Source organism: Phodopus roborovskii, unplaced genomic scaffold (genome assembly GCF_943737965.1).
Source record: "Phodopus roborovskii unplaced genomic scaffold, PHOROB, whole genome shotgun sequence".
NCBI classification, from domain to species: domain Eukaryota; kingdom Metazoa; phylum Chordata; class Mammalia; order Rodentia; family Cricetidae; genus Phodopus; species Phodopus roborovskii.
Window position 1 is genome coordinate 11,652,726 of NW_026126485.1, and position 25,064 is coordinate 11,677,789.

At 40.4% G+C, this 25,064-nt stretch overlaps 1 protein-coding gene across 2 annotated transcripts; it reads left to right on the plus strand.

Moving 5' to 3' along the window:
- Positions 1–1,661: 1,661 nt before the first annotated feature.
- Rbm17 (RNA binding motif protein 17) lies at positions 1,662–23,809 on the plus strand. Of its 2 annotated transcripts, none has more exons than XM_051194817.1 (12): positions 1,662–1,828; positions 6,642–6,779; positions 10,712–10,828; positions 12,344–12,510; positions 13,632–13,729; positions 15,602–15,658; positions 17,771–17,912; positions 19,617–19,780; positions 21,017–21,090; positions 21,826–21,924; positions 23,335–23,407; positions 23,511–23,809. In XM_051194817.1, exons 2-12 carry the CDS (start codon positions 6,657–6,659, stop codon positions 23,612–23,614), a joined length of 1,218 nt encoding a protein of 405 aa, XP_051050774.1. In that variant the 5' UTR covers positions 1,662–1,828; positions 6,642–6,656; the 3' UTR covers positions 23,615–23,809. The 2 variants fall into 2 exon arrangements, with proteins under 2 accessions (XP_051050774.1, XP_051050775.1); XM_051194818.1 differs by lacking the exon at positions 1,662–1,828 and adding an exon at positions 2,216–2,237.
- Positions 23,810–25,064: the final 1,255 nt, after the last annotated feature.

The following is a 25,064-nucleotide window of genomic DNA, read 5'->3' on the forward strand; positions in this document are numbered from 1 at the left end:
TTTCCAATCAAAAAAGGATGTGAAGGGTTTTTGTTGTGGCCTCCCTGGAAAACATTGGAGCAAAATAACTTAATGGAATATAAAGATACGAGCTGGATGGGCAGCCCTACTGAAGAAAGGGGGATATTTTCACAGAACCAGTACTTCCCCCCCCCGACCCACGATGTCAATCAAAACACAACAGGCCTTTAGAAAAGAGATACCCAGATAGCAGAGAAATGGGGACAGGGAAATGAAAGAATAGGAAAACTAGTAGGATGTGACCAATATAAAACAAGTCTTGTTCTAATTTAAATTCGAGAAAGGAGGAAAAGAACAAACCATCCTCATAAGGAGGGGGATTGATTGGTGTTAGCCCGGGAAAAAATCCTTGTGTTCACTGGGTGGTGGTGGTGCTTGCCTTTAGTCCCAGCACTCAGGAGGCAGAGGTAGGCGGATTTCTGTGAGTTCAAGACCAGCTTGGTCTACAAAGTAAGTTTCAGGATAGCCAGGGCTACACAGAGACACCCAAACCCAAAACCAAACAAACAAAACAGAAGGAAGTCTATATATTAGTTTGATTTTTAAAATATCAATTAAAATTATTTATTTTATTTCATGAGTATGGGTGTTTGGTTGGCCTGCCACCTGTGCCTGTTACTTCAGACCTGGGACTGGGGTTACAGATGGTTGTGAGCTGCCATGGGGTACTGGCTAGTGAACCAAGGTCCCCTGGAAGAGCAGACAGTACTCTTAACTGCTCTCTCTCTCTCTCCAGCCCCGCAAAAACAAAATCTCACCCATTGTGTGTGTGTGTGTGTGTTTGTGTGTGTGTGTGTGAGAGATGGAGGGAGGGAAAGGGAAAGGGAGAGAGAAATCACTAATTCCTCTTTCCTATTTATTATTTCCTATAGTGTTTCCTATAAACAATGAGATTACGCTATTTGGTGCATAGATTTCCCCCCCCCCTTTCTTTTTCTTCATTAAGAATTGTGTTTAAAATTTTCCATTTAAAACTTTTGTCCATAAATCATGCACAAAGTGTTGCTATCAGATGTCTTTATATTTATCTGCTATAAAGTGGTGCATCTTTTCCAGTTACCAAACTTTAAGAATTATTTGAGCAGTTTCTTGTATATCAGATTTTAGTTGACTGTAATATTGGTGTATTCATTTGTGCGAGGTCCATCTAATCCTCCACAGTTTTATAAACTTCAAATAATTTTTACACCCAACTAAAGATGTGGGAAACACATTTACATAAAGCCCGGGTTTCTTGGACCTTCCTTCTGTCTTTCGCTTCATTTTTTTTTTTTTTTTTTTTTAAAGCGGGTAAAATTTATAGAGTTTACATTCTTCTCCGAAGCCCTAATCTCGGAGTGTTTTTCAATACTATTCTGCAACATATTGTCTACAGATATTCATTCCCGCATTTTAGTATATAAAGGAATGGTTGGGAATAAATAACCGACCCTAATAGGGGAGTCTCAATGCTCTTACTCTAAAGTCATGAATCATATGGAATTTCAAAACCTTGCCCCAATAGCGACATCTCTTGGTGAAATAAGAGGCAGGCAGAGGGGAGGTGCAGTGTAGTCCTCCCGTCAGCAGGGAGCAGTGCGAGCCGGGCAGTGCGCCTTTGCTTCCGCGAGTCAGGCGCAAGCGCAGGCGCAGACGCGCGCTCCCGGCAGCCTCCGCTCTCTCACCCCGCGCGGAGGATCACCCTGCGGAATCGGCCGAGGGTGGGCGCCGCGGCGGGCTCTGGCGGTCGGCGGGCTTCCGCTCAGGGCGGCCGGGCTCCGCGCTGCCGCCGCCGTGGCCCATGGGCAGAATCGTCTCGCAAGGCCGGGTGAGTAGCGCCGCGGCGGTCCTGGCCAAGCGGTCTGATCCGGAACGGAGACCTGGGTGAGCGCGCCTCCTCGGATGAGCTGGACGCGAGGCCGCGGCTCTAGGCCGCGCCGTGAGGGGCACGGGGATGCGGGCGCGACACCCCGAGCTGCCCAGGGTTGCCAGCCCCTTGTGCTTGCCTGCCATGCGCGTTCGGGCCACCCAGATCTCCCCTCCACCTGTCTTGATCTCCTTGACACTAAAGAACGTACCTTCCTTCTCTTCGTGGCCCATGTCCAGGCCAAGTTGTTGTTGGGTCGCTAGACCCCAGTGCGTCGGGCCTCAGGAGTGGAGGGGCAACCCCTCTTCCCAACGTGTTTCCTTCCAGAGCCCCAGAAGTAAGGGTTGAGGACGTAGACTCACCTGGACAGGTAAAGACAGTTGTAAATCCGGCACCCTCAGCTCTGTATTAAGGGGAGTTTTAACGTTCATGTGCATCCCCTAGTTTTTTGAGCTTCGTTTGCTTGGGCTAGGCGTGCTATAAATGCGTGCTGCAAAGTTCAGTGAGGTACTTCTCCAAGAGTTATAACTCTTAAGAAGCAGGCTTGAAAACCCAGGCCTGGGTTGATTTTAAGGACCGGAGTGCAATCTGAAAAGACCAGGAAGAGGAGCTGATGTTTATTGACTTTTAGAGGGGGTTTTATTAGACGTGCAGAAGAGGGAACGGTGCACGGCTGAGGACGTGGAAAAGCAACGACAGTGAAACACCCGTCGTCTACAGTTTTAGGCAGTTAAGAGGGATTCAGAGGGCTGATCAGATCCTGAGCACCCTTTAAGTCAGGAGGGGAGGATCGTCGACATTAAATTCTTCTTGCTAAAGGCACATGAGGATGGAAAATATGATTTCCTAAGATTCTGCCTGTGCTTAGAACAGGTGAGTACTGTCTCCTAACCACAGGTGGCTCTTTTAAGTCATGCCATAGGGTGCACACATACTGGAATGAGCTGTAAGCGCTTCAGGATAACGGATTATAGTTAAATATGAATAATCTAGCTCAGGATGGTGGCGCATGCCAGTACTTGGGAGGTGTGGGCAGGAAGATCAGGGGTTCAAGGACAAGCCACATGTGGAAATCAGAGGACAGCCTGCAGGAGTCCCTTTTCTCCTTCTACCATGTGGGTCCTTATTGACCCCTCATTTGTTACTACTTTTTCACACATCCCTCCAGCAGGGAACAGTTTACTTCATAATTCTACTGGTCTTTGAGAACAGTAGGGAAACCTGCTGTGCTTAGTGCTTACATTACAAATGTCTCTATTTAGTTTGTTTTTGATAGACTCTGGCCTGTGTATTTTGGTAATTTTGATGGGAAATTTAAACTGTCAAAGATGGCATAGCTGCAGACAAAGGGGAATAAATAATTCCATAAAAAGTCATCCTTAAGTCCTGTATGTAAGATACAATTGTGTGTTACCTTGACAAGGGGTAGGCTTGGGATGCTTGCTCTATCTTGTCAACTTGACTACATCTGGAGTTAACTGAAACCCAAATGGCTGGGCACACCTGTGAGGAACTTTTTTCTTTCTCTTTTTTCTTTTTGGACGTCTCTGTGTAGCCCTGAAACTCCCTCTGTAGATCAGGCTGGCCTCAAACTCAGAGATCTGCCTGCCAAAGCCTCCCAAGTGCTGGGATTAAAGGCATGTACCACCACACCCAGCTCAAGGGATCCCTCCCCCCCTTAATAAAATAATTTGAAGTGGAAAGACCCACTTCTAATCTGGATCTTTGGGGTGGGGAGACACACCTTTAATCCAGGTCTTTTGGGGTAGGAAGAGCCACTCTAATCTGGACCACACCTTCTGCTGGCAGCCTCTGTGTAGAAGGAAGTTGCCCTGCCTGTTGGCCCTTGCTTTCTTTAGCAAGTCTATTCCTTCACTAGCATTAGAGCCTACAATTTCAGTGTATACTGAGGACCAACCACCCTGAGACATGCAGCTTTGTGGACAACTACTGAACTACTGAATTCTTGAACCTTTGTCTTGTAGGCAGTCATTGTTGGGTTAGCTGGATCACAATCTATAAGCCATTCTATCATTCTATATCTGTAACTCCATGTATATATTCATGTATGTATATATATTCATTGGTAAGTTCTGTTCCTCTAGAGTCTAGAAAACCCCAACTAATACAAGAAGGTAAGCTGACCAAAGGGTAACATTGCCATAAAAAAAAAAAAAAAAAAAAAAAAAATGAACTAAGAGCTGAGGAGATGGCTTAATAAATTGCTGCTGTGTAAATTTGAGGCCCTACGTTGAGATTCCCCAATACCCATGTAAAAACTTCTCTACAGGAGTGCATGCCTAAAATCCCAGCTCTGAGGAAGCCAAGACAGGAGGTCCCCTGGGGTATACTAGTTAGCTAGCTAGTCTTGCCATGTCAGTGAGTTTCTGGTTTGATAAGAGATGCTGTCTCAAAAGAATATGGTAGATGGAAAGTGACTGTGGAAGATACTCAGTGTCTGTCTCTGTTCTGTGAATGCATATGTATAAGTACACACAGAAAGTAACTGAACACAGTAATCTCAGATGCTCATAATTCTGTGTGCATTTCACATGTGAATTCAGTTAACACATTTTACATCATAAAGGCCAGTTTCTGTTTGTATTTACATTTGAGTCTCGATTCTTATGATATGTCTAAGAATCTAGACTCTTTATTACCTGGCATCAGACTTTTCATGAACTAAATGTATTATATAAGTGTTACCAAACCATTTTAAGTTTGGATCTTGACAGAATCTCCTTACTGTATTTGTTAACTTCTGTGTTTGTAGGGAGATTAATGACTAAAATGGTATGTTCATAAATGTTTAAAATAGCTAACATGTAAATACATATACCTTTAAAGGAATAGATCCTTTGCAAGCAAAATTATTTAAGGCCAAAATCAAGGGAATGGTAGAACAGCATTTAGGGAAAATCACAGGGATGGCTTGAGGAGCTAAGTGATTTCTTGTCCAGATGCTGCCTTCTGTTTTAGTTGGTGAATTCACAAGAGTTTGTAGTAGACATAATTGAAGTAATTAGTATTTATGCAGGCTAACAAGCATGTTTTTACCGTGATAGTCCAGTTCTGTAAATAGAAAAGCCATTGGAAACCAGAAAATCAAAAGAATATTCTTTCATATCTGAGATGTAAAGGTGTAATTTCATGAACTGTTACAGAAAACTCAAATGCTGGAGAGATGAAAATGGTTTCTAACATTTAGAGTGTTTTTTAAGGCAAAGGAGAGCAAGTTGGATCACATGGAATTGTCAACAGACCATTTTCAGTTTAAAGACTTGAAATGAAATCCCAGTAGTTTCACAAAACCTCATTAATTCAGCAATGAAGATTGCATTAACCTTGAGTGGTAGTACATGCCTTTTATCCCAGTACTTGGGAGGCAGAGGATCTATGAGTTTGAGGCCAACCTGATCTATGTAATTAGTGCCAGGCCAGCTAGAGCTACAAAGACCCTGTGTCAGAGAGAGAAGGAAAGGGAAAAAAGTGGTGGTTATTAAATAGAATTTTCAGATGGGAGGGCTCTGTTGGATACTCAGATCCTCCAGTGTTTGATTTTATTTTAACCCTAAAATTTATGAAACTACATCTATCAGAGTTGACATCTTTGAGTAGGTATATCAGTGTTCATTCACTCCATCTTCATCCCAAGTGCTTCCTTTTTATTTTTAAATTGCTGTATGGCACAGGCTGACTCGAAATTCATGTTCCTTAGTTTCCTGGTCAGATTACCCTGTGGCAAAACAAATGTAATTCAAATATGCTATTGTTTTACCTGTCTTTAAGTGTACACATCTGTGGAAGTGCTCTGGCTAGTTTTTTGGTTTTTTTTTTTTTTTTTTTTTTTTTTTTTGGTTGGGTTGGTTGGTTTTTTGTTGTTGTTGTTTTGTTTTTGTTTTTGTTTTTCTTCTCAGCTTGATATAAGCTAGGGTCATCTGGGAAGAGGAATCTGCCACTAGAGCTCCCTCCAAAGCCCCACAGGTCGGTGTTGATGCACAGGAGTGTTGAAGAGACAGCACCTCTATTACTCTTCTCTCAATAGTCATGTTTCATAAAACCACAGAATCATTCTTACCATCTTTTTCCTATGACTGTGTAACTTAATGATCTGTTTATTTAAGACATGGTCTCATGTGTCCTAGGTTAACCTTAAAGTCCTTATATAGCTTAGATGACATTGTGCTCTAGATCCACCTGCCCCCAGCTTCTAAGTGCTGGGCTATCAATCATGCAACCACACCTGGTTTGCATGTTTCTTTATAAAGAGCAGCAGCTACCTATGCTGATCTAGCCTACAAACTGCCGCTTTCATAGGACTTCTACTTCCTGCCATTGAGAGGAACAGTTTTTAACCTGGATCTTTATACTTATTAACTCCCCAAATGTAGACCTTCCATCTTACTTTGTTGCTGTTCTAGAACTGATTCTACTCATGAATCACTTCACAGACTTTTAGATTGAGAAATTAAGTCTAGGCTGGATAGGGGCATTTCCCAGCACTCAGACGGTGTAGGGAAAGAATCACAAATACAAAGCCAGCCTTATCTTTGTGGTGAGTTCAAGGCCAGCCTGAGGTATATGAGAACCAGTCTCAAAAGAAAACTTAATTCTAGATGGCTGTTTTTACAATAGTGCATGGGTATACTTCTGCATATTAGAAATACCTCTGCATCTGTTACAGCAGGGGATCCAGGGTGCTGCTATTTTAATACAGTGGTGTTCAAAACTTGCTTCTGTTTCATATTAGCCTATGCCCTTGCTTGTCTTTCAGTATTAAACCAAAAAGATGTCCCTGTATGATGACCTGGGAGTGGAGACCAGTGACTCAAAAACTGAAGGCTGGTCCAAAAACTTCAAGCTTCTGCAGTCCCAGCTTCAGGTGAAGAAGGCAGCTCTCACTCAAGCGAAGGTAAACACAGGCCCAGAGCAGGAGTGGGAAAGCCTATTAAGAGAGTTCCCTGAGAACACTTTGCTTTAAGCTTGTTCTTTTGCCTCCTTGTTGGGTAAATATAAAATAGTGAAAGGGGCGGGGACCTGAGGTTACTTTGCTTCTCCTGGCTCTTGGGGACATCAAAACTATTTCATGGAGTAGGAGTGAAGAAAAGCAGTGTTCTCAGCTCCTTGCCATGAGGCTGGCTTTAGTCTTGAGTGTATCAGAGACAGAACTTGTTCCTGGGTCTGCTTTCATAGCCAGAGTCCTATTATTGTAGTAGTTCCGTCTCTAGGCTGGGTCCCAGGAATCACTGTTGTTAGGTAGCATCCTGCTAGTTTTTAATTGTAGGAAGCTTGGACCAGCTTAGTAGAATAATCAGATCCACGGTGCACATCGAGGAGGGCTCCATTGCTTGTGAACATGTCCGGCTTGCAGTTATAGATGGGAATTGCTCTTGTCTGTGCTGTATATGCATTAGACATGGACATTATCTTTGAAATAATTCAACTATTTCTTTGTTTCTAATTTTGTTTTTTAGACAGGATCTCAATATGTGGCCTGAAGCTGGCTGTATAGTCCGGGCTAGCCTCAATTTTGCAGAAATCCACCTCTGCCACCCCAGGGCTGGGATTAAAGGTGTGGGCCACCACAAAATTTAAAATATGGAAGGTAGAGTTGTGAACTGGATGTTTCTTAACTAAAATATCCATATATTTTAGGAATGAGAACTCCTTGCTCATTGTTTCTTAGGTAAAGATTTTGCTTTTGTATGGAATATAGACATACAGACAATGTGTAATGTATCTTTACCGTGGCTTCTTAAAGAGAGGAATAAAATAATAAAGGTTGATGCTGAATGTGAGAGCAAAACCGTTGTAATCCTAGCACTTGGGAGGTTGAGGTGGGAGTATCAGTCTGGTATATAGCATGCGACCCTTTCTCAAAAAAGGTATGGAGGGGTTTAGAAAAACTACTTTGGAAATAGACACTGAAGGGTTGCAAATAAAATGATTCCATTGGTGGCTGGAGAGGTGGCTAATCAGTTAAGAACATTTATTGCAATTGTAGAAGATGTGAGCTAAGACCCCAGCACCCACATTAAGCTTCTCACAAGCACCTCTAATTCCAGCTCCAGGGAATCTGACACACTATTCTTGCCTCTGTAGACATGCATGTGATAGACATAACACAGGTGTGTATGTGTGAGAGTGAGATCACTCGGTGGTAGAGTGCTTGCCTACTTTGTGTGAATCATCAAGTCCAATCCCTAGCACGTCCCTCCCCCAAACTTGTCTTTAGCAGATACAAATTCCTGTACATACCTTTGATCTTAGAATTTGTGAGGCTGAGGCAGGAGGAATGCCCAGAAGTTTGAAACCAGCTTGGGCTACACAATGAGACCCTGCCTTCAAAAAAAATAAAGCCAATTTTGTAGATTATGTGTACTGGTTTTTAAAGCCATGTCTAATTTGTCATTTTCTGTATCTAGCCAGTTCATAAATCTGTTCATGAACTAAAGGCTCAAATCTATAGGTTCAAAACCATCTTGGACATTAGCTTATAAGAGGAAGGGGACTAGCAATAATGGGAGAAGGTAATAGGGTTCAGGGATGGGTATGATGGAATGCATTACATATGTATGTGAAAAGTCATAAAACCTGGTAGAGTATGTGAAGACTTTCCTTTGTTGGTGTGTGTGTGTATATGTGTGTTTGTTTGTGTTTCTTTGTTAGCCCTGGCTGTCCTGGCACTCAGTATGTAAACCAGGCTGGCCTCTTAACTCATAGAGATCTGCCTGCCTCCAGTCTCCCAAATGTTTTTTTATTTGTTTTTTGTTATTTTTTGTTTGTTTGTTTTTGCTTTTGAGTTTTTTGTTATTCTTTTTCTTTTTGGGGTTTTTGAGAAAGGGTTTCACTTTGTAGCCCTTGTTCTCCTAGAACTCACTCTGTAGATCAAGTTGACCTCAAACTCAGAGATCCACCTGCCTCTGCTTCCCAAGTGCTGGGATTAAAGGCATGCACCACTACCGCTGCCCAGTGTACATTGTTGTTTTGTTTTGTTTTTAATAACATTTGTGCGTGTGTGTATGTGAAAATAGAAAGTTAATTTGTTAAAAGTTGCTGCTTAAGAGCAAGAAATTAATATTTTCATATGAAATATAGGCTACTTGTGGTTTTTGGCCTCAGTCTTTTTAATTTATGTTTTTTAGTTGATATGTACATTTATATATGTATGTATATATGACATGTTTTTCAAGGCAGAGTTTCTCTTTGTAGCCCTGGCTCTCCTAGAACTCAGGAATCTATTTCCCAAGCGCTGGGATTAAAGGTGTAAGCCACCACCCCGCTATCCAGATATTTTATTGTCAGCTATTAGCAAATACCTTGAGGTTGCAAATAGATTTTTATAGATCAAAATGGAATATTACTTTAATATGTTGTTTCTTTTGGGTTCCATACTGAGTTTCTCGGAGTATTAATCAAACTTGTAAAAGTATTTGGTAGAGAAAATTTTTACTTATATCTGAAAGATGAAGCTGTGGTTTCATGTGTATTTCATTTTTGAAAATACCTGTTAAATTTAAAAATAAACAAATAAATGATTATCATAACCCCTATTGTGGAAACCTTAGGGATTATGTTGTGATTTTGCAATTGATACCTGTAAGACGTGTTATTTGTTTAAAGCACTGTTAAAGTCCAGAGAGCTCAGACTTCCTAATAAGAATGAAAGTTTGTACTACATTAAATTATAAAAATGAGAAGTTAAGCTTTCATGATTACCATCATTCCATTTGACCAACCATGGCATCTTGGCAACCTGAGAACTTGATGTAGTTCACCAGCTCACTGTGAGACATTCTTGCCTATAAACTTTATTTACCGAGTCTAACCTGGTTCTAGAAATGCCAGAGCACAGAGGTATAAATTAACTAGATGATGTAGAATAAGCATTCGTGAGAACAGTATTCCAGGGGAAAAACAAAGATGATAATGGTGCCAGGGAAGAGGGACTGCTAAGGACTGAGACACTGACAGATTAAAAGTACATTTTTAAAAAACAAGATGAAGCCCCACCCCTTTAATCCCAGCACTCAGGAGGCAGAGGCAGGCAGATCTCTGTGAGTTGGAGGCCAGCCTGGTCTACAGAGTGAGTTCCAGGACAGGTTCCAAAGAAACCCTGTCTCAATCCCCCTCTCCCCCCACCAAAAAAAAAGACAAAGACCAGCTGTTTAACATGCACTTTGAGGTGAGATGGCTCAATGAGTGAGAAGACCTGAGTTTGGTACAGAGAGACTCCTGTCCTTCCAGTCCCTCTGCCCTCCATATAGATACTGGTATTTGCATATAAACACACATGCATACACACCCAAATAAGTACATAAGTAATTTTAATTGTTAGAGTAAGGTCTTACTAAAAGTAAGGTAGGAGCTTGCCTCAGGAGGCAGAGAGGTGGATCCCTGTGAGTTTAAGGCTAATTAGAAAGTCCTTACATTTACTGTAAACTTTATAGAAAAGTGGAGGAAATTTGCTTTTAAAAAAGACCAAAAATGATGGAGATATAACTCATTTGGTGGAGTGTTTGCCTAGTTTTCAGGAAGTCCTATGTTAAATCCCCTGTATAAACTGTATAAAATATATGCCAACACTCAGCAGTGTGGAAGGAGGTGGATCAGGAATCCAAGTTCATCATCAGCTATGTAGGGTACTGGAGGCCAGCCTGGGTTACATAGGACCCTACCTCAGAAAACAAAGACACTATAGTATATTATACTATACTGTTACTGTTTTAAAACTGTGATTTTTATCACAGGCAGAGGTCTGTTTTAGAAACCAAAAAAGTATGTTACAAGTAGCATGAATTTTAATTTGGAACTTTGGTATGTTTTTCTTGTTTCTGATGTCAGAGCCAACGGACAAAACAAAGTACAGTCCTTGCTCCAGTCATTGACCTAAAGCGAGGAGGCTCCTCAGATGACCGACAGATTGTAGACACACCACCTCATGTAGCAGCTGGGCTAAAGGTAAGCCTGGATGTGCACATACCTGTGGCTTTGATTCATTTCCTGTCTTTATTTTACACATATTTTCCTCTATTTTTAAGATTGACTGTGTGTGTGTGTGTGTGCGCGCGCGCGCGTGCATGTGCGTGTGTCCCCGTCCTCATGGAGCCAGAAGGGGACATTAGATTTCTTGGGGCTGGAGTTAGGTATTTGTAAATACCCTGGTGTGGGTGCTGAGAATCAAATTCTAATACTCTGGTAGAGAATAAGCACTTCTAACCACTGAGCCATCTCCAGCCCCTCACAAGGGTTTCCTCAATAGGCCATTGAAAGCTAGTGTCATTTCCAACTCAAGTTTTACTTTATCGCCATCAAAACTTTTATTCCTTAAAATAGTTGATGATGAAAACATCAGGTATGAAAGATGGGCAAAAAAGAAAAGCAGATATCTTTTCAATCATACTCTCCAGGCTTTAAAAGTTACATAATTTTAGAATGATCTTTCTAGTGTGAGTTCTGCCTTCTGTTTTCTGACTTCCTTTTCTTAATATCTCAGTGAGCATCCATCTTTGTCAAAAATACAGAACTATGTGGTTATTTAGAAATAGTTTTATATGTATGAATGTTTTGCCTGCACTACATGTGTACCTGTTGCCTGTGGAGGTCCATCCCCTAGGACTGGAATTGCAGACAGTTGTGAGCCACTATGTGGGTGATGGGAATCAAACTTAGATTCTCTGAAAGGGCAGTCAGAGTAGTTAATTACCGAGGCATATAGCCAGCCCTGTATGGTCATTTTTTTTAATGGTTTCATTGTATTGACTTATGTAGATTACCTGTAATTTATTTCTATTAATGTAAACTATATGTTTTTAATTGTTGTCTATGAACAGTGGCAGAGTATTTTAGAGAAAGCATTAAAAATAAAAACTTGAGCTGGGTGGTGCTGGCACTTGTTTTTAGTGCCAGCACTTGGGAGGCAGAGGCAGGTGGATCTCTGTGAGTTCCAGGATAGCCAAGGCTACACAGAGAAAGTCTGTCTCAAAAAACAAAATGAAAACTTGAGCATCGTGCTGCCTGTCTTTAATAGAAGGGCTCCAGGAAGGCAAGGGGATTGGAAGATGTTCAGGGTCAGCCTTGGCTATGTGTCTAGTTTGTGACTCTGTGAGACACTATCTGGAGGGAGCAAGAGAGATCTGGAAAATCCATTTTCACATGTCTTTTCCTACAGATGCCATTCAAATGATGACTGGTAGTTTAAAACTCATTTCAGCAATGATGAAGTTCATGAATTGTTTTAGTCTTTAAGTTCTATAGAGCTTTTCTAGGAATAATGAAGCTTCTGCTTGATTGCCACGATGTGCTGCCACCTGGTGAGATATAGTTTGCTATGAGTTGTTTACTCGTCTAGGAAATATAAGATCCTTAGATGGTCAGGAAGGACTCTCTATATTGTCATCCTTTGACCTTGATCCTATGATAACCCTGCAGGATATGAAGATGCTACTCACTTGGATGTTTTCCTTCCTCACTCAGGACCCTGTTCCCAGTGGGTTTTCTGCAGGGGAAGTTCTGATCCCCTTAGCTGATGAATATGATCCTATGTTTCCTAATGATTATGAGAAAGTAGTGAAGCGCCAGAGAGAGGAGCGACAGAGGCAGCGGGAGCTGGAAAGACAGAAGGAAATAGAAGAAAGAGAAAAGTAAGCATCATCTTGATTTGGGAACAAATGTCTTGTAGGACTTTTTTGTTTGTTTTTTAATTTGTTTATTTTTATTACATACAGTATTCTGTCTGCATATCTACCTGCATGCCAGAAGAGGGCACCAGATCTCATAATAGATGGTTGTGAGCCACTATGTGGTTGCTTGGAATTGAACTCAGGACCTCTGTTAGAGCAGCCAGTGCTCTTAACCTCTGAGCCATCTCTCCAGCCCCAAATGTCTTGTAGTTAATGTACGTTAGAATATGAATAAATTTCAGTGTTGTCTCTAGGCCTGGGTTTATGGTTTCAATCAGCAGGAGTTTCCTTGTTTTTAAGAACTTGTCATTGTTCTGTCCCATTGTGCCAGTGCACTTGAGAAAATTTAATTTTGGACTCTGAAAAACCTAAAGTGTAGACTTTGCATGAATTAGGAAAGTAACTTAGAAAACCCACTGGTAGCCAGATAATCTACCTACATAGTTCAAGGCTAGCCAGGACTACATGAGACTATCTGAAAACCAAAATAAAACAGAAACCCACAATGAAATTGTAGCAGGGCTGTGGCTGCCAGAATCACAACTACTTACATTATTTTAGTGTTATTCCTTTACTATTTGGGGGGTTGGATTTTGGTTTTTCTAGATGGGGTTTTCTCTGTTTAGCCCTGGCTGCCCTGGAACTCACTATGTATATATACCAGGCTGGTTTGGAACTCAATAAGATCTGCCTGCCTGCCTCCTGAGTGCTGGCATTAGAGATGTGCCACCATACCTAGCTTCTTTAAATGTTTAGTTTTGTTAATTAGTGTACATTCTATACTAATATGGTATTTCTCATTTATTGGATAAGTGATTTTTATGAGTGATTGTGTAGCCTAGAAAATTGGAACCATTATACTGTATATGCATATGCCTATGGATTACACTCACTTATCTGTTAAACTTGTTCATTTTTTCTTTTGAATTTTTTCTGTTGTATCCATTCCCAGTATATGTACATAAACTGACAATTTATTTTCAAAGAACTATTTTCCTTTTGCCAAGAGGAAGTCATGATGACATTTAAGCTTCATGTTGTATACTAATTTGTGATGAACAGTCATTACTTTGTCGTTACAGGAGGCGTAAAGACAGACATGAAGCCAGCGGGTTTTCCAGGCGACCAGACCCAGATTCTGATGAAGATGAAGACTATGAGCGAGAGCGAAGGAAAAGAAGTAAGGCATAAACAGAGCACTATCCCAGGCTTTGCTTTTCCTTTCATTTGAGGAGACATGGTTTATTTCACATTAGTTTGGGTAATTGCGTGGAGGTGAGGAGGTGGGGGCAGGGGTTGCTCTAGATTCCCACCAGTCCACATTCCATTGCAGCTTTGGTTTATACTGTTTCATATATACCTCGCTCTGAACTTCATAAACACTTTGAGACATTTGCTGTATATTTTGAAAGTAGCACTAGTTTTATTTCTCCACTTTAATTGAGGCATGGTCATCTCGTGCTTCTCAAGCCCAGTGCATATCCAGTCAGCACTGGTTAGAGAAGGAAGTCAACCTATTCAGAGTACATTTGTTACTAATTCAACTGGATTTGAGAGTCCGTCTCATCTACTTCCTGAGGGCAGGGAGATCAAAACCTGCACTAGGGACTTTGACCTATCTGTTTTGTGAGCAGAGGCTTAGTTGTGTATAAAATAAATTCCTACCAATTACAAGCAGTAGCTGATGGCACTTGAATGAATAAAACAATCTTTTGGCTTCATGGTTGCCAGAACTTTAATTGGCTGGCTTGGTTGGCAGAATCCTTTGTTTGTGTCCTACCTAACAGGCACTGCTTAAAGCATCTCAGACCTTTACAGCTCACAGCAGGTTCTGTTAGTTTCCAGTGTGAGTCACAGGGATAAGTACATTATGGACATTATAGGCCCACTTTTGGTCTTGTCTTTGGTTTTATTTGCCAAAGCCCTCATTGTAATTTTGTTGTCTTGAATATGCAACCTAAGGATATTGTGTCATGGTAGTTGGTAGTTTTGTATATATAATTCTGTCTTATGGCAGAAATAGTCTTCCCAGATATATGATGAAGCCTGTTAGAGGGTAAATTTAAATGTTTAAAATATCTGCTAAGTAGAAAAAGAATAAGTTTATAATTTCAATATCTTAGTACTTAGATGGATGTGTGAATTAAATGGGTTTTTTGTTGTTTGGTGGTGGTGACTTTGTAGTTTGGTGGTGTAATAGTGGTGTCTGAGATAGTCTTAATATGTACATAGCCCTGAAGCTATAGCCCAGTCATACCTTAAGTTCACTGCCATCTTCCGGCCTTAGCTCACTGAATGTTTAGATTCCACACATGCACCACCATGGTTCCATTACTTTTTTTACTTAGAATAATGTTTATTGTTTATTGAATGTGTCATGTCTGGTACATTATACCCTTGATATTCAATATCAACCATTATTTGGTTTTTATTAACATGTTTTGTGCCTTGAATACTTGTAAGCCTCATCTTCCCAGTCTATAAAGTGACTTTTTGGGATGGTTACTTTTTGTATATTAGAAAATTTCCCCCTTAAATAATAACAGGAACTATGCAACTTCCAATGAAAAGCTTTGGGTATTATCTACATTTTCTAATATGTGTTTATTCTTTGAGAATTTAGACAATGTATTTTGGTTATATTCACCCTTACCCATCCCATCTTAACCCCTGCTTCCCTACCCTCCTCCAACTTTGGCATGTCCTTTAAAAAGAAAAAATAACACCCCATAAAGTCCTATATAATATGCTGCCCACACACTGTTGCACATGAGGTCATCCAGTGGCATGTGGGCAACCTCCCAGGAGTCACACTCCCCAGAAACTGTTAGTTTGTTAATAGCTACTCAGTTAGGGCTTGGAACTCTTGAGCCTCTACTTTTTTACATTTCAATACCAGCTTTAGACCTGTAATTGCTTATATGTTGTCATGAGTCATGAAATGGTTTTCTTTCTTGGAGAGAAGGGTGGTGATACAACAGATGGGCAAGTGCTGATTAGTAATTCTTGTGGAGTGTGTTGTCCTTTAATCCCAGTCCTTGTGCTTTCACAGGTATGGGAGGAGCTGCCATCGCCCCACCTACTTCTCTTGTCGAGAAAGACAAGGAGTGTATGTATACTTCTTTCTTCTTCTATTATCTTATTCTCATACAGATATTTATGGACCGTGGATATCCTACACTTGAACCTCTAGTTTGCTGAGTTTAAAGCAAAGCAACTTTGTTCTCACTCTGAAGTGTCGGTGACCCTTTCTGCCTACTTCACTGAGATGCTTTACTTTGTTTTGTTTTGTTTTGCTTTGCTTTGCTTTGCTTTGCAACAGGGTCTCAACTGTGTGGTACTGGCTGGCCTGGAACTATGTTGACCCGCGTCTGCCTTCTGAATGCTGGGATTAAAGGCATGCACCACTGTGCCCTGCCCTGCACTTGGAATTTTTTAATTCCAGGATCTGAGTGCAGATTTTTATACAGATTTTCATCAAGATTTCATGTTTGTGTGAGGTTCATTTGAAGTTAATGAAAGCAATAGTTGTTCGTGCCTGTTACCCAGCATGGAAGACAAAGACAGGAAGTACACAAATTCAAGGCCAACCTGTGCACAGGCTAGTTTGTGCTATAGAGTGAAATCTGTCTCAAAAATAACAAATAGATAACAGATTTTGTAACAAGAAGGCAGTGCCTTTTTTAGTTTAAAAATTTGCCATTAATTTTTGTTACTGAGAGGTATTTGTCTACGTAAGTATGTACTAAAACATGCCCACCACTGCTGATTCTCCTCTGGAGCTCTTCTAAAACCTGGAGGTTGTTATTGGGCTTTGTGCTGGCACTTACTTAACCTGTCATTAAAAATAAATGGTCAGGCCCGCAGAGATGGGTTAGCAATTGAAAGCACTGACTATTCTTCTAGAGGACCCAGGTTTGATTCCTTGCACTCACATAATAAAACTCCAGTTCCAGGGAATCTGACACCTTCTTCTGTCCTTCGTGGGTACGAGATGTGCATATACATGATGCATAGAGATAAATGCAGGCAAAACACTCATACACATAAAATAAAATAAAAGGAACAAAATTTAAAACTCAGTAATCTTTAAAAATATTTATTATTTATTCTAATTGTATGTATATGAATATTTTTTCTGCATTATACCTGATACCTGTGGAGATGAGAAGAGAGCATTGTATCCCCTGGAACTGGAGTTATAAAGGTTGTGAGCCACCATGTGGGTGCTGGGAACTGAACCTGTGCCCTATGGAAAATAGCCAGACTTAACCACTGATCCATCATTCCAGCCAGCCCTAATATTCTTTAATATGTAGTATTGCTATTTATTATATTTTAAAAGAAGATACTTTAAGAATATTATTAAATATATGTTGTTCAGACAAACAAAACACCAGACAACAAACTGCAATTAAAACCAGTTTCTGAGAGTAGGCCCATGCTCCTGATCTTTAAAGCTTCCTGTTGATGCTAATACGCAAAAAGAACCTCAAAGATAATCTTTTTATGTCTTTGCAGCTAGCTAAGTTAGAGTCTATAGCAGGTACTCTGATGCTCCAAGACTCAAATGAGAATTACATTGCATTTTCTTGGTGCATACAATAATCTTGCAGTTAAGCAAGAGTTGTCATCTGAGTGAGTGCTTTAACAGGTGAGCAGCATCAGTGAGATGTGCAAAAGGGCACTTGGGAGGAGATGAGCAGTCGAACTAGGAGTCTTCTACTTCTGGTTTTTAAAAAGCTATATAGACATTGTAAATCAAAGACATTAGAGGGACAGAAGGTAGCAAAGCACATGTGTTTGAAAAATTGTAGCCTCCTGTTCTGAATACTAATTATATAGTTGTTATTATTTAATTGTTTTTAAAAAAAAAAAAAAAGTACAAGAAGTGAAGAGATGGATAGCTCACCGGTTAAGAGTGCTTACAGTTTCCAGAGGCCATGAGTTAGGTTCCCAGCATCAACACACACTCGGGCATACACATAAGAGAAATAAGTGAGTCTAATCTCAAAACAATCCATGCTGGCTGTGAAGACTGCTGGAATAGGGACAGTGTTTTTTTATTTTAGGAAAGAAAGAACATAACAAAAATACTGTAGGTTCATGCAGTTCAAAGTGGACAGGTGAAGCTTGTGAAGCTGTGGATGGTTGGGGTTTTTTTGTTTGGGGTTTTTTTTTAATGGCACTGTGGTGAGCCTGCTTTACTTTTCTCCAACAGTACCGCGAGATTTTCCTTATGAAGAGGACTCAAGACCTCGATCACAGTCTTCCAAAGCTGCTATTCCTCCCCCAGTGTATGAGGAGCCGGATAGACCAAGATCTCCAACTGGCCCCAGCAACTCCTTCCTTGCTAACATGGGGTAATTAATGTTTTAAGTGTCCTGGCTAGCTAAGAAACTTCTCAGAGTTGCTTGAGACTCAGGGGTATGGGTGTGGCATGGTTCTTCCAGAGGATTGTGAGTTTCAGGCTAGCCTGGACTACACAGTGAGAATAAAAAACAGTATGAAGTGTTTGTCACTCTTTCCATGTTTGAAAATGAAGACACTGAGGTTTCTAGAGAAATACTTGTGTTTGGTCTCATGTTGCTCTGTAAAGAATTAGTGTTCAAATCATGTTGAGTGTTTTCCAGCCTGCTGAGGGTTGGTAAAAAGCAGTCTTCTAGTGCAGTCGTGGCTGACTTAGACACATTATTTCTGTATGTAGAAGTTTCTGATAGTCAATTCACTGTTTTTCATAACATGCAAATAGGACGGCTCATAGGAATTAGAGATGGTTCTGGTTATTTCCAAAGACTTGGGGGTGGGGCACTGGGTTTTCCTGAAGAAATGAGTCATTTACCTTAGATTGTAGTTTTATACCTTTGATTTTGAGAAACTGTTTAGGCTGTAGCAGGAGCTCAGTGGTGGAAGGCTTCTGTGTGTTAGCCCTGGGCCTTGACCCTAACCACCCCCCATCAAAGCAAAAAATACCTTTTGTCATTTTAACTATGTAGACATGTGTGTTTGTCATAGTATGAAAATTAATTTTAAGATTGGCATTTGAGTAAGACTGAACCACACACTACAATTAGCGGTGCAGGGGTTAGTGCAGTCCCAGGACAGCTATCTCTCCAGACAGTGCCTTGTCTCACTGGGCAGCCCTATGCTGGAGGGAAAGCAGCGGAAGTACTTCTGGGTCTTGTCCTTCCTGCTCAACATAAAAATTGGCATTTTGCACGCCTTTAATTCTAGTGCTCGGGAGGCAGAGGCAGATGGATCTCTGAGTTCAAGGACAGCCAGGGTTACACAGAGAAACCGCTGTCTCAAAAAACATGGTATAGTTTAGTCTTTGTAGTAGTTTACTTTGCCCTGGAATAGCTAGTTTCAAAAAGAAAAAAAGTGAAGGGAATTATAGAAAAGAAGCAGGTGCAGCTCTAGTGGAAGCTGGGCTTTGTGATACAAAGCCAAACAGATGGTATCAGTGGCAGCAAGCACCCTTGAGACCCTTGGACTCCAGGAGAAAATTGGGCCCTCTTACAGAATGCAAGAGACCAACAATCCAATTTCATTCGTGCCCTCAACACCTGGAAAAAAGTGTTTCAAATACTTTCTTTGCTTGCATTTGTCCTTAAACTAGCCATCTACTCTTGGCCTTGTTTTCTTCTTGTCTGTTTACTAGACGCATTCTTTCATTATAGTTTCTGTATGCCATGACAAAATACTATCTTTTTATCTGAACCTTTGTACTTAGAATTTGACAGGTCACTGTTTCTAACTGGTCTTAAGTGAGGTAGCAGTGCAGATAGAGAGCTCACAGAAATAGTTTTCCTTACATGACAAAGCTATCATTAAAAAAGCTATCCTTCCCCACAGAGATAAACTCGGGCTATGCTGGGTTACATTTGTCAGATTTTTATTCTTCTTCCATCCTGAGTTTCCCCATAGCTTCCACCCAGAAGTTACTACCTAATTTCTCAAAGCCCTTGTGTATGTACACTATTTGTGGCCAGGGCATTGCAGCCATAGATCCAATATGTTCTGGTGTCAATGGCATCAACTATAAAGGTCCTTTCCTTTCCTCCTAGTGGCACAGTGGCTCATAAGATCATGCAGAAATATGGCTTCCGGGAAGGCCAGGGTCTGGGGAAACATGAACAAGGGCTGAGTACTGCATTGTCGGTGGAGAAGACCAGCAAGCGGGGCGGCAAGATCATTGTGGGTGATGCGACAGAGAAGGGCGAGTCTCAGGGTAAGTTCACAGAGCATTGTGGGTTTTTCAGCCCAGAGGGAAGGTGTACCCTCCCTTTTGATGCACAGTGATTTCTAGTTATGACATGTGTCCCACTTCTGTCTTATGATACCAGTAAGCCTTGAGACTCATTGTTATTTTCTTTAGAACCAAGACAGATAAAATAGGCTTGTGTAAGCAAAGTTTCCCAGCTTGATAATTCAGTCTCTGCTTTATTTACATCTTCAGTGGATCATCTCAGGTTTTTTGCCCTTCTGATATAGATGTGGTTTTTGGTTCACTTGCTGATCATTCATTTGTTGAGGTCTAGTATTGCTTTATAGTAATGTTATTTTATTTTCATTTGCTTTTTATAATTTGTTCTGTATGTGTAGAAAATGAGTGAGGCATGTCTTAGCATTTTAAGTTAAAAAATGGTGTAATTATGTCAGCTTACCTTAATTCCTTTCCCTAAAATACAGTAACAACTTGACTGGCAGCCCTGTTAATGCATGGCCTTAGCAGCAGCCAGTGCATGAATGCTGGGTGCTGGTTGCAAAAACAACAGTTATCCCAGTTTACAGTAATGTCTAGAGTCAGTTAGCGGATAACTAAATAATAATTAAGTATCTGGACCAGCAACCTCAGCGTGTTATTACAGTAAATGTTGTAGTCTGTGTGCTCTGCCAACCCATCAGCAAAAGATGGTGGGTAATGATAGAAGCTAGATAGAAACTTCTAGAGAATACCATAAAAACATATCAAAGAAAAACATGTTTAATATTATTTCAGGGACTGGTTTTATAGATGATTTGAGGGTACAAATAGTGCAATTGCTTTTGTAATTGAAATAGTCATATGATGGGACTCAGTTCCATAACACTCTTAGCTTCATTTCCTGTTGGTGTGGTAAAATACAATGACAAAAGAAACTCATGAGAGGGTTGTTTGGCTCAGTTCTAGCTTACAATCTATTACTGAGGGTTGACAGCAGGAACTTGAAGCAGTTAGTCATATGTAGTTGGGAGAGGAGAACAATGAATTAATGCATGCTAGCTAGTTTTTGTTTACTTTTCCCAGCCTTGTATAATCTAGGCCCCAAACTCCAAAGGCCTTCCCAAATTAATCACTGTAATTGAGATACAATCTCAGACATTCTCAGAGGTCATTCTAGGTAGTTCTAGATGGTACTTCTAGATTGTGTTGCTGACAATTAAAACTAACTATCATAGTGTTTGATGATATGTTTTGATACAGATGCATCCAAGAAGTCGGACTCAAATCCATTAACTGAAATACTTAAGTGCCCTACTAAAGTGGTCCTGCTGAGGGTAAGAAGTAAAAGAAGACTATAGCCCTTGATGCTGTGTTACCCCAATTTACCTTTCTCTGTGGTCTTTTACAAAGTCCCGCTGATAACCTAAAAGTTAAGAATGCCAAAAATATGGGCTGGAGCTATGACTCTGTGGTTAGGAACATGGGATTCTCTTCCAAAGGACTCAGGTTTGCTTCCCAGCACCCACAGTATGGTTCACAACTGTCTGCATGGAACTGTCCGGTTCCAGGGAATCTACCCTTTCTGGCCTTGGATGGTACCAGGCACTCACATGGTACACAGACATATATTCAAGCAACATGCCCATCCATATAAAAATCAATAAACTTTTGAAAAGAATACTGAAAGTGATACTTTTGCAGATAATGGGTAGAACCTTACAGATAGTTTAGGTTAGTAAAGTGACATTAAAATAATTAGTTGAAAGCATTGGAAATTTCTGGAACATCCTCTTAGGTGTACCATAGTCTTTTAGCACTTGTCAAAGTTTCCTATGTATTTACAGACGTGTCAGCTTTATTTTAGGAGCAGAGTTTTTCTTATGTTTTGGGAATTAGGATACATCCCACCTCTGGAGTGTGGCTTGATATTAGAGTACTTCCTAGCATATGCAAGGTTCTAGTCTGGGCTATTGAAGGGTAAGAACATCTGCCATTATGAAAGAAAATGTTATTTTTGAAACCCTTACACATTTGTAAATCGTGCTTGTTACTTACTTGTTTCTGTATAGAACATGGTTGGTGCAGGAGAGGTTGATGAAGACTTGGAAGTTGAAACCAAGGAAGAATGTGAAAAATATGGCAAAGTTGGGAAATGTGTGATATTTGAGGTAGGAAGATTTTCCTTGATGTAACTTGTAATTGGCAGATTAAAAGTTCCCTCTCTCAAGTAACATTGGCATTGATCCTGTAACTGTCCTACAGAAGCCAATGCGTATTAGTTAACGCTTCTCATATGTGCTAGGTTGTTGTCATTTCATGTTTGTTTATTTTTTAAGACAGGATCTCAGGAGGCAGGAGCATGTGGATCTCTGAGTTTGAGGCAGCCTGGTCTACAAAGCAAGTTCCAGAACAGGCTCCAAAGCTACACAGAGAAACCGTGTCTCAAAAAAAAAAAAAAAAAAAAAAACCTCAAGATCTTCCTTTGTCGACCAGGCTGGCCTTGAGCTCATAGAGATCTGCTGCCTTAGCCTCCCAAATGCCAGGATTAAAGGCATGTACCACCCACCACTTCCAGTTATGTGTTAGTTTTAATTGTAAAAACAAAAGTAGACTTTATTTTATAATATAGTACAAATGTTTTGGTTTTGGAGACAGGGTTTCTCTGTAGCTTTGGAGTCTGTCCTAGAACTCACTCTGTAGACCAGGCTGGCCTTGAACTCACAGAGATTCACCAACCTCTGCCTCCTGAGTGCTAAGATTAAAGGTGTACTCCACCATTGCCCAGCTGATGCAAATATTTTATTATATCATTTTTAAATATTTAGGGCTTCTCATAGAGCCCATTCTGTATTGAGAACATTTAAGATACCAGAAACGTGTTGTGTTTTCAGGAGTATGTTCAGTTAAAGAGGTTTAGCACATAACAACCTGGAAATATAAAATAGTAGACATGGTAGTGTTGACTTTAAGTATGTCTCTTGAGAAAGGGGCAGCAAAAACAAGTGGAGAAGGCTTATTTATGAACAGTATTAGGTGTGAGATAAGCTTTCATAGGCTATATGGGGAGTGGTGGAGTAGGATGTTTACACTAAGGCAGCAGAAAAGTGAGAACTCCTGGGGAATTATTGTGAGTTCTGCTTTACATACATGGAATGGAGCCATATTATGGAAGTCTTGAAAAGCTAAACAAAGCTAGTCAAAATGCAGACCTATGTGAAGGCAACTGGAGTAGTGCTATGTACTAACGTTTCTACTTCCACTGTTGCTGCTGCTGCTTCTTCATCCTGTGCTTGCTGATGGTATGATCACTTGATTGCAAGCTAGCTGCCATGGGCAGCTTCTTCCAGCAAGTCAAAGACTGCATTGATTAGCATTAGATATGTTCTTAACCCCTAACACAGTACCCTCAAAAAGCAGGTACATTTTTTTATGTGAGCAATTTATATTTATTTCCTTGTTGGTTGACTGCTTTTATCATTTGTATGTGTGTGTGTATGTGTGTGTGCATACACGCATACACACATGATTATAATGTGCATGAACACACAATTTTATTCCTGTGGTCGTTTCCATTCTAGATTCCTGGTGCCCCTGATGATGAAGCAGTAAGGATATTTTTAGAATTTGAGAGAGTTGAATCAGCAATTAAAGGTATGCTGTTTATTAAAGAATTTAACAAATATTAAAGTTACTATGTGTTTTGATGTCTTCCAGAATACCTGTATTAACTGATTGTCTTTTGTTTGCTTTTTAGCTGTTGTTGATCTGAATGGGAGGTATTTTGGTGGACGGGTGGTTAAAGCATGTTTCTACAATTTGGATAAATTCAGGGTCTTGGATCTGGCAGAACAGGTTTGATTGTAACCTAAAGTCGCCTCCATGATCCTTACACGAGCTGCACACTGAGCAATGACACAGGCATCGGCGGCCTCCATGGCTGTTGGACACTGAGACTCTTGGACGGACTTCTGAGATATATGTTGGTGGATCCCTTTTTTATTTTGTGGTTTTTTTAATATAGTATAAAAATCCTTCAAAAAAAAAAAAAAAGAACCTGTGTGCCTCTCTGGTTGATTTCATGCTACTGCCTCTGTGTTGGTTGCTTTTTCTGGGATTTCATGCTATGCAGCATGTCTGGCACTAAAAGATCTAGAAAGGCTTAGAATGGAGTTTGTATTAAGTTGTCCTTTTCCTCCCTTCTTCCTTAATAAAGCCTTCAATTTACAGAGCTGTAGCTTTGTACATTGTATAATAAAGTCACATCTTTCTAGTCCACTGGAGGTGAAAATCTTGCTTTCTCTAATAGAGAAATTCAATGACTCTAGTTGGAAAAAACCCTTAGCCTGAAATAAGATTGTGAAATCCAAAGCTCATGTAAACACCTGCTGGGTTGAGTTATTTGCTGTTTAAGCTAAGCCAGGTGGAGTATATGAGTATAGAAATCATTTTAGGATGGATTAGAGAACATCAGGTTAATTCAGAACCTAGAACCTAGCTGGGCAGAGATGGTGCTGCATGACTTCAATCCCAGTACTCAGGGGACAAAGGCAAGCACATCTCTTGAGTTCGAGGCCAGTGTGGTCTACAGAGTGAGTGCCAAGACAGCTACAGCTGATACACAGAGAAACCCTGTCTCAAAAAACAAAACCTAGAACTTGCTTTTAGGGGAGTGGCTGCTCCTTGGAGTTGTGTAGACTGGCACAATCTGAAACTGTTAGTTCTGGTATATGTAGTCTTCAAATTCACAAAAAAAAAAAAAAAAAAAAAAAAATCAGTCATGTTAGCCATTTAAACTATATTACAGTGGTACAAGTTGCTTAAAAAACACCAGCTGAACTACAGAAAAAAAAGAAATGTTTAGTGCTGAGTTAATTACCAGGGAAAGAGGTACTTCAGGAAAGTACATATTCCTATGTTGTTATAGAGTGATACCTAAAGGACATGAACTTATGTTCTGATTCAGGTTATGACCTGGAGGGTGAGGAGTCCATTTCTTTATATCCATGGACTTGGTTTGGAGACATAAGGATCTTTCAAAAAGCTTTTCTTGTTTCCTTGAATAGGGTTTTATGTACTTCATTAAATACAGTTTGAATTAAGGTCTGGGGAGATGGTTTAGCTAGTACAGTGCTTACTGGCAAGCATGAAGACCTGAATCTAATCCATAAAATACACATACAACGCTTAGATGCATTTATACTGGACTCTAATCCCAGCCCTGGGAAGTGGAGACATGACGATCTGTGGAGCTCACTGGCCAGCCAGTATGGCCAAATTAATGCACTCAGGTTCCTTGAGAAACCCTGAT